Genomic DNA, 17,574 nt, shown 5'->3' with positions numbered 1-17,574 from the left:
ACAAAATATAATAATAGATATAATAGTTATTGTCAAATTATGAATGGAAATCACATGAATAGTATCATATATCTCAAAAGTATATTAATAGATAATCAAAATATCATATATGGATCATGTTATTAGATATTTGCATATTGAACCTATTTTGATAGAAATATTTAATATAATAATGTTATTTTATTCTTATGATCAATCATTTTTCTTTATAAGATGTTCTAATACAATTTTTTTTATAACACTTAAGTTTTAAAATTATAATTCTTAGAATGAAAATATTCTTAGTTGATATGACAATAATTAAATCAATTTCATGCATTTTTTTTCTGGTACTTGATGTGATTTACGATTAATAAAAACATTTTGTTAAATTAATTTTAGTTGATTTAATAACTTTTCTTTCTTCAATCTTAAAAGCCAACTGCTCAATATAGATATGTAAAATTAAGAAAGCTGGTCCTTCAGTGTGGTGAATAGCCTAACCCCCACACATGTAATTGGTTACTTATTACTTACTATAAGTTATTAATTCTGACATTCCTTATTTTTTTGCGATTTAAAATTTTCTAATAAGACAGGTTAAAATAGATTTCAGCTGATAATAATTCAGGCTCCCATAAATATAATACAATCTATAAGCAGCATTCAAAGTAAGTCAGATAGTTTTTATCAGCATCTGCAATATAGCTTCAGGATCTCTTATTATCTCCTCAATGCTTTCTTGCGAATCATCATCGTTACCTTGTGTAAAGTCAGCGCTAGTGTAAGTTCTAATTCCTGGGCCATGTCCTCCAGTATCCCTCTCCCTTCCTTGCTGTGCTCGCCTAACTTCCCTTTGATGCTCAGTCAGTTCTAGCCTTCTCTTTTTACGACTTAAAGGAGGTGTCTCTTGTAGTTTATCCAACACTAGTTCCACCCTCTTAGAAGTGCTGTTATGTTTGGCAGAGACCCTATATCCCTGTGGAGCATCATTGGCTTCCTCAGGAGATTGACATTTCTGAAGACATGGTAGGCTCCTCTTCTGGAGCTTTAATCTTCCATTTCTGGATAGCCTGTCCAAGACACAAAGAAGACTCGAGGGGAAATCCAAAATAATTTGCTGACCAAATGTAGAATTCCAAAAGTTGATGGTTGGTTCTGAAATAGAGGGATATGGGTGATTGAGAGTTTTCTCAAATAGAGGTTCATGAAGTTTGAGCAAAGCGGAACCAAAGTTTATAGGAGGTTGACTTCTTCTTAAGCAGCTTAGAATTTCGGTCCATAGAAGTTGGAGTTGGTTGTTTGCTTTATCATCCTGCGTTCCCATATTTGCTAGCCATTCAAGCAGTGGGAAGGAAACAATCTGCAGAAAAGTATAAGGAATATTAAGGCTAGTTTGATGAAACGAAAATTATCATGTAATTGTCAATTTGGTAAGCATAATGAAAGTCATATGCAACAACTAATTGTTTTTAAGGCATTCACCTTTGTTAGGTTTCTTAAGAGTATGAAACCAATCTATAGATCATATATTAGGATTAAACACTCAAAACTGACAATTCAACGTAAGTTCACATTAACATTAATGGAAAACGTAATTAAGGGAACATTCAACAGTGTCCAAAAAAAATAAATCCCTTCATACAGGATAAACCTTGTCCAAACTCAAGAAAATACAACACACCCACTAGGAGGAACCATTTCCTCCTTAAAAGATAACCCTTACTAAACTTAATAACTACTTCTACCGACCCCTAAACTGCCCAACCACCGTTAAGTGTCATGAAACTTCTGATTTTGAACCTTCTTCCTAACATACACCTTAAATGTCTTATCAATACTCCTCGGATTCCCGAACAACCTTGTCCTCAAGGTGGTTAAAGTCTAAGAATTGATCACGAATGGTCCCTTCATCTTCCCATGTAGCACCTTCGGGTCCTCCCGAATTCCATTGAATAAGAAGTTGAGGGACTGATATCCCATGGAGTTGCTGCACCCTAGAATCCAAGACTTTGAAAAGAGTTTTGCTGGAAGGTCCTGTTCAACTTAATGGGTACCTATGGCATGTTTAAGGTGAGAGACATGGAAGACAAGATGAATTCAGGCCGACATTGGCAGCTGGAAGCGAAAAGCCACGGGAACCACAAATCGCTGCCCAAGTAAAGAAGGTGTCCAATGTTGAATTGCTAGCACCAAGGCCATTAGTTCCTTCTCATAAATAAACTTGGAGAAAGAAGAATCACTTAAAGCCTTGCTAAAATAAGCAATAAGCCGAGGATTTTGAGACAAAAAAGCCCCAATACCCCTACCTGCAGCTTCACATTCAACATAAAATATGTGAGAGAAATCTGGTAAAGCAAGTACTGGTGTTGTTGTTAATGTTGTCTTCAAGATGTTCATAGCTTCGGTGCATTGAGCGGACCATACAAACTGTCCTTTATTTAATAAATCTGTCAAAGGCCTTGCATTCTTCCCATAATCTTTAATGAAACGTCTATAATACCTCGTAAGGCCTAAGAAACTTCTTAGAGCCTTAATAGACCGTGGAACAGGCCAATCTTGACCAACCAACACCTTCTCTACGTCCATCTGTACCCCCTAACTTGAGATAACATGACCCAAATACCTTATCTGCTTCTTCCCAAATTCACATTTTTTCCAATTAGCAAACAACTGTTGTTGTCCTAAAGTACTATGAACTTGGTGGAGATGTTCTTTGTGCTCCTCCCAAGTCTTGCTATAAACCAATATATCATCAAAGAAAACAAACACATTCTTCCTTAAAAACTCCTTCAGAACGGTATTCATGATGCTTTGGAATGTGGCAGGGGCATTTGACAGCCCAAATGGCATCACCAAAATCTCATAGTGCCCTTGATGTGTCCTGAACACCATTTTAAGGATATCATTCTCCTTCATCCTTCATCCTTATTTGATGATACCCTCCTCTTAAATCAATTTTGGAGAAGTAACTAACACCACACAATTCATCTAACAACTCTTCTATCACTGGGATAGGAAATTTATCTAAACTTATAGCCTTATTTAAAGCCCGATAATCAATGCAAAAAAGTCAATTTCCATCTTTCTTCTTAACCAAAATCACTGGAGTGGAATAAGGACTTTTACTTGGTCTAATAATACCTGTCTGGAGCATCTCAGCCACTTGTTTCTCAATTTATGCCTTTAATAGCTGTGGGTACCTATAAGGTCTCACATTGATTGGATCTATTCCGGCTTTAATAGGAATTTGATGGTTCAAATGCCATTTGCAAGGTAACTCCTGTGGTGTACTGAATATGCCTTCAAAAGTACTTAGAATTTCCTGCAACTCTGTGTTTTGCTTGGTTGTTAAATGGTTTTGTTCCTCACAGCCCTTCTCCAATTCGGCATTACCCATCTTCCAACTAATGTCACCACTTCAATCTTCTTTTCTTTTAATAAAATTGTTGGAGTCACCACTCTCTTGGTTAAAGAAGGATCCCCTTCTTCAAATGAAGGCAATTCTACTTTTTTCATCCACCCTGCTGGTTTTCTCTTTTTTCTTCCTCCCATTCTTCATGCACCTCTTCTCTTCTTCCTACTCTATCACCATTTGCAGAATCTTTACTTCCTTCATAACCCTTTTCAATATTCTTAAGTCTGCCATAACATCCTCCAACATATCACTGAGCCTTTGAAAGTTGGCTCTAGATTCTTCCCTCATTTCCTCAATTGCCCTCTCTAATGTGCTCACTCTACTCTCCATGAATCTCTTAGTGTTTTTTATCCGGTAGGTCAGACCAATTTGTTAGATTTCTTAAGAGTAAGAAACCAATCTATAGATCATATACTAACATTAATCACACAAAACTGACAATTCAACGTATGTTCACATTAACATTAATGGAAAACGTAATTAGGGGAACATTCAACAGCATTTAAGGGAAATAAATCCCTTCATATAGGATAAACCCTGTCCAAACTTAAGAAAATACAACACACCCACCAGGAGGAACCATTTCCTCCTTAAAAGATAACCCTTACTAAATTTAATAACTACCTCTAACGACCCCTAAACTGCCCAACCACCGTAACTGTCATGAAACTTCTGATTTTGAACCTTCTTCCTAACATACACCTTAAAGGTCTTATCAACCTTTGTGCAGTTCTTGGATGAAAAGACAAACAGAATGTGATAAGACTCTTTATTCTTTAGCCGGTATCATAACTGAGTTGAGCCTTCTATCATGGACTAATTAGTAGTAGTAGTGAAGTAAACCCTCACCCTCCAAGTTGCAGCATATAAATAAATACACATGTTTCATAAAAGCTACTTCAACTAACTAAGTATGAATAGAAGGAACAAACCTTTAGAAATTGAAGAATATCTTGCTTCCAGTGAAGGCAACTAATAAAGCATGCCAACGCAGAATATAGCCTGGTATTAATGAAGCGACAGTCAAGTAGAGTTACTAATTAAACAACCACGAATGCATTAGAGGAGACAGCTTATATTACTTACCTTGAGGTGCCAACAAATCCAGGCTGTTCAGGCACTGGGTCTCGCACCATTTTTATTCTCAATAAATTCATATACCTGAAATGTGACATAAAAATTATCAGTAGAAACTTATATATAAGAATCTTCATTTTGCACTTGCTTGACACATCCATTGACAGCAATTAGAGTAGGTTAGGTAATACCCAAAGGTCGTGTTACAATCAAAATAATACTTATACATGCTAAGCAAAGCAGCAAAATACAAATAAGCAAGTCAATTACTTGAATAAGTTGTGATCATAATCTCAAAATGCTAATAACTTCACACAAGAAATAGAATAGACGCCTACATATAAAATTAAAACAAAAAGACTAGTATATGTCAAAACGCCAGTGACATTGCTTTTACATCCCCAACTCAACACAGGACGATAGAAATATCAGGCTAATAAAAAGTACATCCATTTTGAAGATGCACTGTTTCTACCATTCAACTTTTATCATCCAAAGATATGAAACAGATACCCCACACAATAAAAAATAGACATGGCAATCACGTATTAAACAACTAGAAAGGCTCATCAGATCCTTACAAAGCATATTGAAACTTACTTGGTAACAAATTTTAAGCAGTTCGTTATACAGAACAATATTTTCCTATCACGGTCAAATTTACTTTTGTCCAATTCAGAAACTAATTCCAAAGTCTGAATCTTTTCTAGAATGCAAATCAAGAAATTGCCAGATAAATGAAGGAAACCAAAATCCACATCATTGCGTGTTAAGTCAAAATCAGCACCGCTCTCAACCATGTCACTATTTTCATCAAGGTAGCTGCTTAACAACAAGCACAGGTCCCCAGAGAAATTGGTGGTTGATGAACATCCAATGAACAAATTACAAAGAGATCCATGAAGTGCTTTCCATGTTTGAATAACCAGTTCAAATCTCGGTTTTCTTTCTGGTGATACAGGATATTTGTCCAAAGAGCCACTAGCTGTCACGGTCATTCTTGGAACTCCAGAAAGTGCCAGGATGGGGTAAATTAAAAGATGGCATATGGAAGAATATACAGTGCTGTCAGACAAGGCTTCCTGTAATGACTTGCAGTTTGGATCAGATACACAGTAGTTCAGACCTTGAGCTAATGCTACCCATATGTTTAAGTAAATTGGTTGAACGTGTCTATACAAGAAACTAATGCTGGTGAAGAGATCTTCCAGGGGATCATTTGAAGAAAACATAAATTTAAAATATTCACACATCCCTTGTGATGCGTGATCTGTTTGATGGGATTTCATGGTTAACTGAACCATCATGTAGAAGTACAGTGCTATCAAATAAACCAATGGAGAAACCTTATCCATATGAGAAACACAACTGACACTAAGAAATTTTAGATGTTTATTATGATCAACTGATTGCATGTCTTCAATGTACTTCAGATCTATAGAAATTTTGTACAGAGGAGATCGCAAGATTGAAGGACCTAACTCCTTTGTGATAGCATCTATGAACTGAACGGAAATACAGTAAACATCATAATTTTCTCCAACATCCGAGCACAAATCTTCACATACTTTCTTGATGAATGTTATTAATAAGGTCAAGCACTGCATAATACCTCCATAATTAGTAGATGTACTTTCAACATGCAGTTTGACTCCTTTCAGAGTATGTATAAATAACTTCAAAGCAGCATCATAAACGTGACTTCTATGATCATAAGTGACAGTTGGCAGAGATGCTTGATGGACAACATGAAGAATCGTACTCAGATAAAAGTCCAAGTTATTGATATTCCAGGGCATCCATATAATTTGGCGTTGCTTCCAAGAGCATTTTCCAGATTGAGAATGTCCATTTTCAGAGTTTCTGTGGCTTACCCAGCCAGTTGACCGGTAGAGGACCTCCCCACTCTTCTGTGAAATACTATCAGCGAGCAGATCGAGGCCCAGGCTCCATAAGCAGATGTTCTTGCTATCAGGTTCATTCTGAAATATTGATTTAAGTATAGGCTCTAAAACTATTTTTATCATTGATGGCTCATTGACAGAGATATCAAGCTTATGTAGCAAATAACACCATGTGTTTAAGCAGGATGAATGAACTGATACATCACATTTACTGGACATGATGCCAATCAGTGGCGTCATTATTAGCTTTATGCTTTTGGAAAAGCCATTTCTTTGATCATCACAAATTTTCCTTCCTGATAGAGAATTCTCCTCTGCTGATGCGTTTTTCGTGGAAACCAACATTAGACCATGAACAAGAGCGTCAATAAGACCTTCCCAAGCAACCTGCACATAAGGCACATGAAAAGGTTACATAAGCAACAATAAGTAAATGATGTTAACACCTAGTAAGTGTTTTGTGCATTGGTAAAGTGAAGGGGGAAGCATGGAGAGGGAGAGACCTGATTTTGTGGAACCGACTATATTGTTTCTCATTTCATCTCTAGTCTATCAAACTAAATATTCAATTTTATTTCTTATTTATTCCCTTTTCTCAACTTAATTCTTCTCTATTTTCATTTCTTCTGTTTATTTCCTCAAAACCAAATACAGCATGAACGTCAACCATAATTCTTTAAGCTACTTTCTATCATGTCACTTTAAATATTGAACAGGTTTACATCCCAAATAATATTTCATCTTTGTGAATCATGGATGAGATAAAAGCAAACCAGTTACTCATACAATACCAGCGTAGCAATTTGAACTTGAGGGTCAAGATCTGTAAATGTACGTTCAGGAATTTTTAGCATATCATTAACGAGATGCCTACTCTTTAAAGCATGGGATCCAAGCATTCGGACAAACCATCCCCATGCACAAATAGCTTGCGTCTTCATACCATTTTCTAGCAAAACCTTCATCCCACTGAGCAATTTTATCTTCATATCTTTGATAATAACCTAATGGACAAAAACAGGTAAGTTGACAATAACACCAAAGACGAGTTTAAACTTCAAATCACTATTTGAACCTTACAGACCAAGCATGATATGTCACGAACAATACAAATTTGATTTCCATTTTGCACTACCATAAAAATAATTTATATAAAAATATAGTAAGGGTGGGCATTGGATTTAGAAAAAAAAAAACTAATCTATATCCAATCCAAATCCAAGAAAATTGATTGGATTGAAATCCAAATCTATTTCATTGGAAAAAATTGATTATGATTTATTTAATATAATTTAAATTTGGATTTAAATTAGTTTAAATTCATATCCATTTAATTTGAATAGAAGTGGCATCAAAACCTGGAAATTTAGTTCATGAATTCAATTTCAGTTTTATTTAAATCAATTTAGTTCTTTTTACTAAATATCTTGATATTTTTCAAAATTAAATTGGTAATTTTGGGAAAGACAGTGATCATATACAGGTGTTATTAGCACGATGGCTTAACAAAAAGATACATGTATTTGGTGATTCTAATTGAAGTTTTTCCCTTTTTCCTGTGTGTTACTTTTTTCACTGTTTAATTATTTTTTCATATAATTTTTTTCACATATTTTGATCATGTGACAATATGATGAGCACTTATATATGCTCTATATGCCCATCTAATTTTAATATAATGACTTTTCCTTGCATACATTTTCTTATTTCCTTTAATATCAGTCTTTGAAATATACAAAAAATTATTTATGTGATGAACAAGAGCCGATGGCCTTTATAAGTCGGTTGGCCTAATTCAGCTTATTAGCTCGTTTGTAAGTTTTTCTATAACTCAGGTCATGTTAACAAACTTTAAAAGGTCATACTTAGGCGTTGAAAGAGTTTTCTAATTGGTAAAAATAAATCAATAAATATCCAGGTCAAGACCGTGCCAAGGATGTCCCATCCAAGGTCAACCCAGCAACACTCCAACTATGTTCTAAACCAAAGAAAAAGTTTGCATATAGAGTAAAAAATTATCAGGCGAAAGCAGCTAAAAATTATCTTGACCAAATGATTTCTTAGGACGAACGTTGATTTTGGTTCTTCTTAAATCCCAATCCAGTTAAGTGGAGTGAACTAAAAATCCAAAGATATGGATCCATTAAAATGGACTTAAAGTGATTTATATCAGTATGATATGAATTCGATTTCAATATTTGGATTTTTTGTACATGTCTAAAATTTAGGCTGCAGAAATTACAAGTATGCATAAAGAAACAAACTTGTCAAGATAAAATATTGTAGTTTGGTATTCTTTGTGTTGGAAGTCTAACATCAACTAGAAATAAAACCAATTTAAAATATATACATAAAGGCAAAATTCATCTTATAAGTTGGTTTTGTAAGACTGAAATTTATTGTTTATATATATATATATATATATATATATATATATATATATATATATATATATATATATTGTTAGGAAGTTACGTGTATATGAGAGGAGAAAGATAAGTAATTAGAAGTTAGTTAGTCTAACTGCGATAACAGTTAGGAAAGGCGGGATGGGTAGTATAAAAGGGTGAATAATTGAATAGAGGGGGGTTGGTTGTTATTTTTGTGAGCTGTACAGGAAGCGTGACTCCTGTAGGGGGAGGTTAAGCTCTCTAGCTGTATCCAGGCATTGTATTCGTGTTTGTAGATAAAACAACGAGAGTTATACAGAAGTTTCTGGTGTGTTTAGTGTGCGTTTACCTTAGGTTCTTGAATTAGGAACCTAACATTTGGTCCGACCTGCCGGATCGAGAAAGGGGTTGACGGAGATGGAGAGCAAAACGGAGGGAAGGTTGGAGACCCTTGAAATTACTGTAGAAGGGATTAAGGCGGAAACCGCTGCGATACGACGGGACTTGCAACAGATGATGCGGCTCATGGGAGGAGGAGCGAACAATCAAGATGGAAGGTCTGACGGAAGCAGTAATTCAGTGAACGATAATCAAGAGAGACGTGATCAAGGTAGCTTCCAACAGAATTGGCGGAAACGGGTGGACCTACCGGCGTGTGAGGGAATGGAGCCGCACAGTTGGATTAATCGAGCAGAACGTTTCTTCAACATCCAGAAGGTAGCGGAGGAGGACAAGGTGGAACTTGCCTACATTAGCATGGAAGGTAGTGCGAGTTATTGGTTTAAGGTCTGGAAAGATAAAGCAACCGATCGTTCGTGGACTGGTTTGAAGTTGGCATTGTTGAATCGGTTTGGAGGAGGTTTCAGAGGAACCGTGTTCAAACAGATGGCGACGCTACGACAGGAGGGAACGGTGGAGGAATATGTCAGAAATTTCGAAATCTTGCTGGGCCAAACCCATGGATTGGCGGAAGAGTTAGTATTGGGGTTTTTTCTCGCGGGTTTACGAGAGGACGTTAAGGGACAGGTTCGTATCCAAGACCCCCAAGAATTCATGGTGGCGGTGAGAATTGCGTGGGACGTGGAGGATGCAATGTTCAAAGCGCGGGGAGGGGTGTGGAATGGCTTTAGGCCGAACACCACGTGTACGCGGGTTTCGTCGGCGGTCGTTCGAGGAGATGCCGACCGATCATCAGTGAATCGGTCGGGGGGGACGGAGATCAGTGGCGCGAACAGGCGAGAAGGGGGGGCGACAAGTGGTAATGTAAGGGGAAGTACCTTCGAAGGTGGTGATAACAGAGCGCGAACGGTGCGCAACTTACCTTACCCCGAATATCTGAAGAGGAGGGAAGAAGGACACTGTTTCCGATGTGGGGGTCCTTTTGCGCCGGGCCATCGTTGTTCCGAAGGGAGCTTGAGAGTTTTGTTGCTGGCGGAGGATGAGGAGGACGGCGGCGATGATGAAACCGATCAAGAAGTCAAACCGATGGAATTATCTGCATGCTCAGCGGGGGGGGTTAACTCAACCTCGAACAATGAAGGTGAAGGGGAAGATCGGAGACCGGGAGGTGTTGGTCCTTATTGATAGCGGGACCAGCCACAATTTCATTAATCGGAGGTTGGCAGAGGAGTTGGAACTAACCATTACAGATACAACCCCGTATACTGTAAGTCTAGGGGATGGACAGAGAAAGGTAACGAGGAGTTGCTGTGAGAGAGTCGTCGTTGTTCTGGGAGAGGCCGAGGTTGAAGAGAAGTTCCATCTCTTTGAGTTAGGCGGAGTCGATGCTATATTGCGGGTGGAGTGGTTAGAAAAATTGGGTGAAGTAGTGTTAAATTGGAGGGCAATGACCATGGGGTATTGCACGGGGGATAAAAGGGTGGTGATACAAGGAGATCCTGCTCTAACCCGACAGCTGGTGGAGCCACACGCTTTGTTGAAAATGACAGATGCGGAGTCATGGCTGATTATTTGGGAGTTGGGCCGAGTGGAGGATGAGCTGGACCGGGAAGAAGAGGTGGATTTGACAGAAGCACAGAGGGCAGAGATGAGGACGCTTCTGCAGAAGCACTACCGTGTTTTTCAAGAAGTGCTGGGGTTACCACCGACTCGAGACTTGGTGCACCGGATACCATTAAAAGAAGGAGAAAACCCAGTGAACATTCGCCCCTATCGTTACCCACATCTGTTAAAAGGCGAAATTGAGAGGCAAGTGGCTGACATGCTGCGAGCGGGAATAATACGGCCCAGTTCGAGTCCATATTCCAGTCCGGTGATATTGGTACAGAAGAAAGATAAAAGCTGGCGTTTTTGCGTGGACTATCGGGCGTTAAACCGAGCGACTATTCCGAACAAATTTCCCATCCCTGTCATCGAAGAGCTCCTGGACGAGTTGAGAGGGGCTGCATATTTTTCAAAGATCGACCTTAAAAGCGGCTATCACCAGATCAGAATGGGGGAAGAGGACATACATAAAACGGCATTTAGGACTCACCAGGGCCACTACGAGTTCCTCGTGATGCCCTTTGGTCTCACGAATGCACCGTCAACGTTCCAGAATGCAATGAATGAACTGTTACAAAGGTACTTACGAAAATTTGTATTGGTCTTCTTCGATGATATTTTAGTTTACAGTGCCAGCTGGGAGGAGCACCTTGGACATGTAAATCTGGTGTTGGAAGGATTAGAAGGAAGTGACTGGATAGCTAACAAAAAGAAATGTGAGTTTGGGAAAAAGAAGATAGCGTACTTGAGGCATCAAATTTCAGAAGCAGGAGTTGAAATGGATGGGGACAAAGTTAAGGCCGTGGTAGAATGGGAAGAACCGAAGACTCTGAAAGCATTAAGGGGATTCTTGGGTTTAACGGGGTATTACAGGAGGTTTGTGAGGGGATATGGAAAAATAGCTAAGCCTTTGACGGAGTTGTTGAAGAAAGGCAAATTTTTATGGTCAGAGCAAGCCAGTCACGCCATGGCAGAACTGAAGAAGGCGGTCACTACAATGCCAGTTTTAACTTTGCCTGATTTTAATCAGGAGTTCCACGTTGAATGCGATGCCTCAGGAGGGGGAATAGGAGTTGTACTCACTCAGAGCAAGAGACCCATTGCGTTTTTTAGCAAAGCACTGTCCGAGACGTCCATGAACAAATCGATATACGAAAAAGAGTTAATGGCGTTGGTGTTGGCCATCCAACACTGGAGACCTTATCTACTAGAGAGGAAGTTTGTGGTGCATACTGATCAACGCAGTTTAAAGTATCTGTTGGAGCAAAGGATTACTACATACAGCCGACAAAACTGGATAGCCAAGTTGATGGGCTATGATTTTGAAATCATGTATAAGAAGGGGAGTTCCAATACGGTGGCTATGCTTTATCAAGGAAGGAAGAAGGAGGAATGGAGGAGGCAGAGTTACGGGTGATGTCCAGGTCCTATTGGCAGGATTTTCAGGAGGTATTAAAGGAGGTGGAAAGAGATGAGACGTTGAAAAAGATAATAGCTGACATTAAAAGGGATCCCGACTGCCATGCGGCGTATACTCTAGAAAATGACCGACTGCACTACAAGGGAAGACTTATAATATCCGAAACATCTACCTGGATTCCCAAATTATTGGCTGAGTTTCACGTAACGAATACCGGAGGACATTCTGGGGTATTTAGAACAAATAGGAGGATAGCCCAATCGCTTTATTGGAAGGGTATGAAGAAAGATGTCACCAATTTTGTGGCAGGATGCGTAATTTGTCAGCAGCACAAGTATATGGCAGCTTCCCCCCAAGGGTTGTTGCAACCTCTACCGATACCGCAAGCAGTGTGGGAGGAGATCACCATGGATTTTATTGTAAAGCTACCTAAATCACAAGGTTATGATGCTATATTGGTTGTGGTGGATAGGCTGAGCAAATACGCACATTTTATGGCACTTAGACATCCTTATTCGGCTAAAACGGTGGCGGAGGTATTTATCCAAGAGGTTGTCAGGCTACATGGGGTTCCTGTCTCAATTGTGAGTGATTGAGATCCTTTGTTCTTGAGTACGTTTTGGAGGGAGCTTTTTAGAATGCAGGGGACACAACTCAATATGAGTACTGCTTACCACCCGGCCACGGATGGACAGACAGAGGTAATTAATTGGATTTTGGAGGGATATCTCAGATGTTTTTGCTCAGAGCAGCCCAAGACCTAGCATGTAGTGTTACTGTGGGTTGAGTACTGGTACAACACCAGCTACCAGGGAGCTGCGAGATGCACGTCGTTTGAAACGATCTATGGAAGAGCTCCTCCGTCCTTGAACAGATTTGTACCGGGGGAGTCAATGGTAGAGGCAGTCGCACAAGATCTCATGACAAGGGACGAGGCTTTGAGGCAACTGAAATTTCACCTAAGTCGTGCTCAGGATTTAATGGTGAGCCAAGCGAATAAGAAGAGAAGAGATGTGGACATTAAAGTGGGGGACTGGGTTAAAATTAGACCCCATAAGCAAGCATCTATACCAGTTCGTTTACATCCTAAACTAGCAGCTCGATACTTTGGCCCTTTCCAGGTGCTACAGCAGGTGGGCCCAGTGGCATTCCGACTACAGCTGCCAAAAAAGGCACGTATACATGCAGTCTTCCATGTGTCACAACTTAAAAAAGCGGTGGGAACAAAGAAGGTTGAGAAGGACCTACCAACTGAGCTACAAGCAGAGGGGCCTACATATTGGCCAGTGGGAGTGTTGGGGATGAGGCAACGACAGCAAGGGAATGAAAAAATACAACAGATCCTGGTGCAGTGGCAGGAGGGTGGCAGCGAAGGGGCTACGTGGGAAGACGTGTTGACTATTCAAGATCAATATCCTGATTTTAATTTCAACCTTGAGGACAAGGTTGCTGAAGAAGGGGTGGGTAATGTTAGGAAGTTACGTGTATATGAGAGGAGAAAGAGAAGTAATTAGAAGTTAGTTAGGCTAACTACGATAACAGTTAGGAAAGGCGGGATGGGTAGTATAAAAGGGTGAATAATTGAATAGAGGGGGGTTGGTTGTTATTTTTGTGAGCTGTACAGGAAGCGTGACTCCTGTAGGGGGGAGGTTAAGCTCTCTAGCTGTATCCAGGCATTGTATTCGTGTTTGTAGATAATACAACGAGAGTTATACAGAAGTTTCTGGTGTGTTTAGTGTGCGTTTACCTTAGGTTCTTGAATTAGGAACCTAACATATATATATATATATATATATATATATATATATATATATATATATATATATATATATATATATCGACATGAGGAGTGTAATCTTGACAGCTTAAATAGCTATAATATAATCATGCCCATGCCACTAGAGTACGGATCCATCACTTTATATTGAAATCACAAAAATGTTTTGGTACCTTAGAAAGATCCAGAGAAGGAGGAATGACTGTGGATCTGATCTTCAACAGACACCTTTCTGAGGCATCCCTCTCCCTTTTATCTGTGCTAAGAAGTCTTCTGTATATTGGGGGAGCCCATATATGGGATGAGCCTTTCATTTGCTCGCTTAATTGACCTGATAGCTTCATTACAGCCTGTAATTCAAAGGTTAAAAGATCAGTATCATTAGAAAACTGCTAACCTAAAGATGACTTTCAAGAATAAGTATGCAACGAGAACCAGACCACTACAATCACCAGGCATGCATAAAAGAACATCATCTTTAATTAGTGAGTGTTAAAAAAAACATGATCAAGAAGCCAATATAACATTAAAAGATTTGAAATACATGGGCACGGTTTTGCTTTCAAGGTTATAGTAACATGTGATACTGATAAGATATATATTTAGCGCTAGTAAAAACACTGATTATTTTTATCCTCTCTGCAATATATTTTAAGGGAAAAATGCTCGTCAACTTGGTAAGCATTGTTGAAAAAGACAACAAAGGGGAATTGGTTGATCTATAAACATTCTAAAATGACTAAAAAGTCTGGAGTTCGTTTATTTTGTTCCTAATTTTATTTGACAAAACTTAAAAGCAGTTCTTTAGGTTCTTTTAAAGCTATTCTTTAAACCAAATTAAAGTTTCACCTTAGTGAATTATGTAACTGTGGTGACTTTAAATACAATTTTTATTGTGGAATTATTGAAGTTTAAATATGATAATTGGGAAACAGCAAAAACAACTAAGGAACTACATATAAGTTATTTCAAATATTATTTGACCTCGTAAAGCACCAACAATAAAGAAGGGAACTGTACCTGTGTAGCTTCAAATGTTGTGGACAAAGAACCCATGGGATTGTCTAGGGCATGAACAATTGCCCCTAACAAATAGTGAAAGTGAATAACAAGAAATGTTGCACCCAACTGTTGGACAGACAAGCACCATACCCCTAAATTACAAGCAGACTGTATAGAACAGTCAAGAGAGATAATGTAAACAACTAAACATAATACATAAAAACTCTACTAAAACTGAAAACACTAATCAATATTAAAAAGAACATCATACGAGCCTTTAATTTTGTGGTTGTAATAAGTTTGGGCAATGTACTCAGAACCAAATTGGCATCATCCACTGCAAAAGCAAGGAAAAATAAGCTTTGCACAAAACCAAATCGATAGGTTGAAAAACAACTGCTAAACCAGATACCTCGAAGGACGGAAACAATGGATGGATGATAAAGCATGAACCCCAAACACTTCAACGCTTGAGTGGCACTGACAGATAATTAGATAGATTAATTAATGGAAATCCCAATTCTACAGAGAAAACAAAGAAAGATGTTTAAACGATTGAATGGTGAGAAAGTGAAAGTTTGTGCTCACATTTCTTCGTCGTGGTCGTCGACGATGTCGGAAACAATGGAGGAGATTATGGATTGGGCGGAGTGAGCGAGGAATTGGAGCGAAGAAGCGTTGACGCAAGAATGTTGCTGAAATTGCAAGAGGGATGAATAGCCTGAGGATTTGTTGAACTTGTCATTTGAAGAAATTAAAGTGTTGATTTCTTGAATCTCTTCTGACATCGTTTTCTTACAAAGATTTCTGAATGATGAAGAAACAACTCGGTCGCAGTCTCACACTACCTCGTCGGCGCGCCGGAGAGAGACGCCAGAAACCAATCCTTCGCGCCAAAACCCGGTTTCGCGGTAAACCCCTCACACAGGAAAAGTGCTCTTTAATTGATTAAAAATGCTATCAGAATAAACACCACTCTTATAAGAAAATAAGTACTTTAAAAATGAGGTACTGACCCTCTTTTATTAATATTTTTTATTTCTCAATGTAAAAAAATTGATTGATGAGTACAAATAATTTGAGAATTTTGGGATAGTTAATATGAATTGTTATTTTAAATATCAATTTAAATTATAATTCATAAATTAATTATAATTTTTTATTCATAATACAAATTATTTTATATCAATAGTTTTTAATTTATAAAATAATATTTAAATTAGTTAATATAGTGATTAATTATTTTTTATCTCTAAAATTTAGTGATATTTAATCATTTTCTAGACCAATAATCCTTTAGTTGTGATAGGGGTTTTGATTTCCTTATACGTGTCATTTAGTTTTTTTTTACTTCTCAAAAGAATACAGACATGAATGGTGAACTAAAAGGTATATAACACATTATTCACAAAATATTTTGTATATGATATGTGAATATATTAAATTATGCAAGTAACGTTATTTAAAGACATTGCATTGCGAGGACAAAAGTAATGGACATGGATTACAAAATATTACACATTAGGGTGATACAAGGTTAAACATAAACCTAAAAGTTAAAATATACACATTATACTATAATTGTGGAATTTAACTATTTTCGCTTATTAGTTTGAGCAAATGGTTAAGGTGAAGATGTAAGGTTAATTTGCATCGTGTATCACGGGTTGTTAGATTGCTCATCTTATAAAAAAATGTTAATTAGTGGTAGATTTTATATTATTCATACTTGTGATCGAATTTTAAAACCCTCTTAAATTGAGGTCAATTAATGGTTTAATATGTAAATAATAGTGAATAGTATTTTGAAGATATTTAAATATTCTTTGGATAGCTTCTAAATTATGCATAGTAGTAAAATTTATGAATTAGACTAAACTTTTTACTGAAAGTTTTATGTCAAATGTTTGTGTTTGTTAAGTATTAGTGTGTTCTAATAGCTTGTTTAAACATGGTTGGATCTTGTAATTTATCTCTTTCAAATGTAAATTGTTTGTCCGTTACCACACATACGTTGGGTGAGGTGATTTTTCATGTTAAATTTCCTCATAATATTTCATGTAAATTGTTTGTCAATTACCATAATGTTTCTTTGAACTTCTACACATAAAAAGTAGTGTAAAGAACCTTAAGTGAAAACACAACATTGATTTATTTGATGAAAGACTCTAAAATTTTGGTATTATTTTCAATGACAAATATATCATCCACGTATATAAACAAAAAGATGTTTTTCTTATAATAAAACAAACAAATTCGTGCTATTTCAACATCAAGGTAAAACAAAAATACAGTTTTTCTTAATTAAATTATTCATTTGTGAGAATTTAGAAAATAAATATGCCCATTTGTTTATCTTTGTACCTATTATAAAGTCTTTTAAATTGAGAATTTGTCTAACAAAAATCATCAATTTGTCTTACAAAATTCATTACTTACTTGGTACAGGTTGAAATTTGATGTTTCAGTAATTTATTTTGGTTGAGTACATATGTTAATGAATAAAAATGTTTGAAACTTTAGTTTTAAGTTGATTGAAAACAATAAATGTTATTTTTTAGTGAAAATTACGAGTTTTACATCTTGACTTTTCTTACACATTT

General features: G+C 37.3%; 1 protein-coding gene across 3 annotated transcripts; it reads right to left on the bottom strand.

Moving 5' to 3' along the window:
• Positions 1-437: 437 nt before the first annotated feature.
• On the bottom strand, positions 438-15,806 carry LOC148195292 (uncharacterized). Of its 3 annotated transcripts, XM_088094545.1 has the most exons (10): positions 15,560-15,806; positions 15,384-15,451; positions 15,247-15,308; positions 14,990-15,139; positions 14,143-14,319; positions 7,170-7,382; positions 5,075-6,765; positions 4,484-4,558; positions 4,330-4,399; positions 438-1,342 (listed from the first exon to the last, which is right to left on the bottom strand). In XM_088094545.1, exons 1-10 carry the CDS (start codon positions 15,757-15,759, stop codon positions 656-658), a joined length of 3,393 nt encoding a protein of 1,130 aa, XP_087950671.1. In that variant the 5' UTR covers positions 15,760-15,806; the 3' UTR covers positions 438-655. The 3 variants fall into 3 exon arrangements, with proteins under 3 accessions (XP_087950671.1, XP_087950670.1, XP_087950669.1); XM_088094544.1 differs by lacking the exons at positions 14,143-14,319; positions 14,990-15,139; positions 15,247-15,308; positions 15,384-15,451; positions 15,560-15,806 and adding an exon at positions 12,867-13,894; XM_088094543.1 differs by lacking the exons at positions 14,143-14,319; positions 14,990-15,139; positions 15,247-15,308; positions 15,384-15,451; positions 15,560-15,806 and adding an exon at positions 9,118-9,247.
• Between the last annotated feature and the right edge of the window lie 1,768 nt (positions 15,807-17,574).

Source organism: Vigna umbellata, chromosome 7, assembly GCF_029865625.1.
Source record: "Vigna umbellata cultivar VRB3 chromosome 7, Vumbellata_1.0, whole genome shotgun sequence".
In the NCBI taxonomy this organism is placed as follows: Eukaryota; Viridiplantae; Streptophyta; class Magnoliopsida; order Fabales; family Fabaceae; genus Vigna; species Vigna umbellata.
Note: the sequence above shows the minus strand (reverse complement) of the source record. Positions and strands in the feature narration are given on the sequence as shown.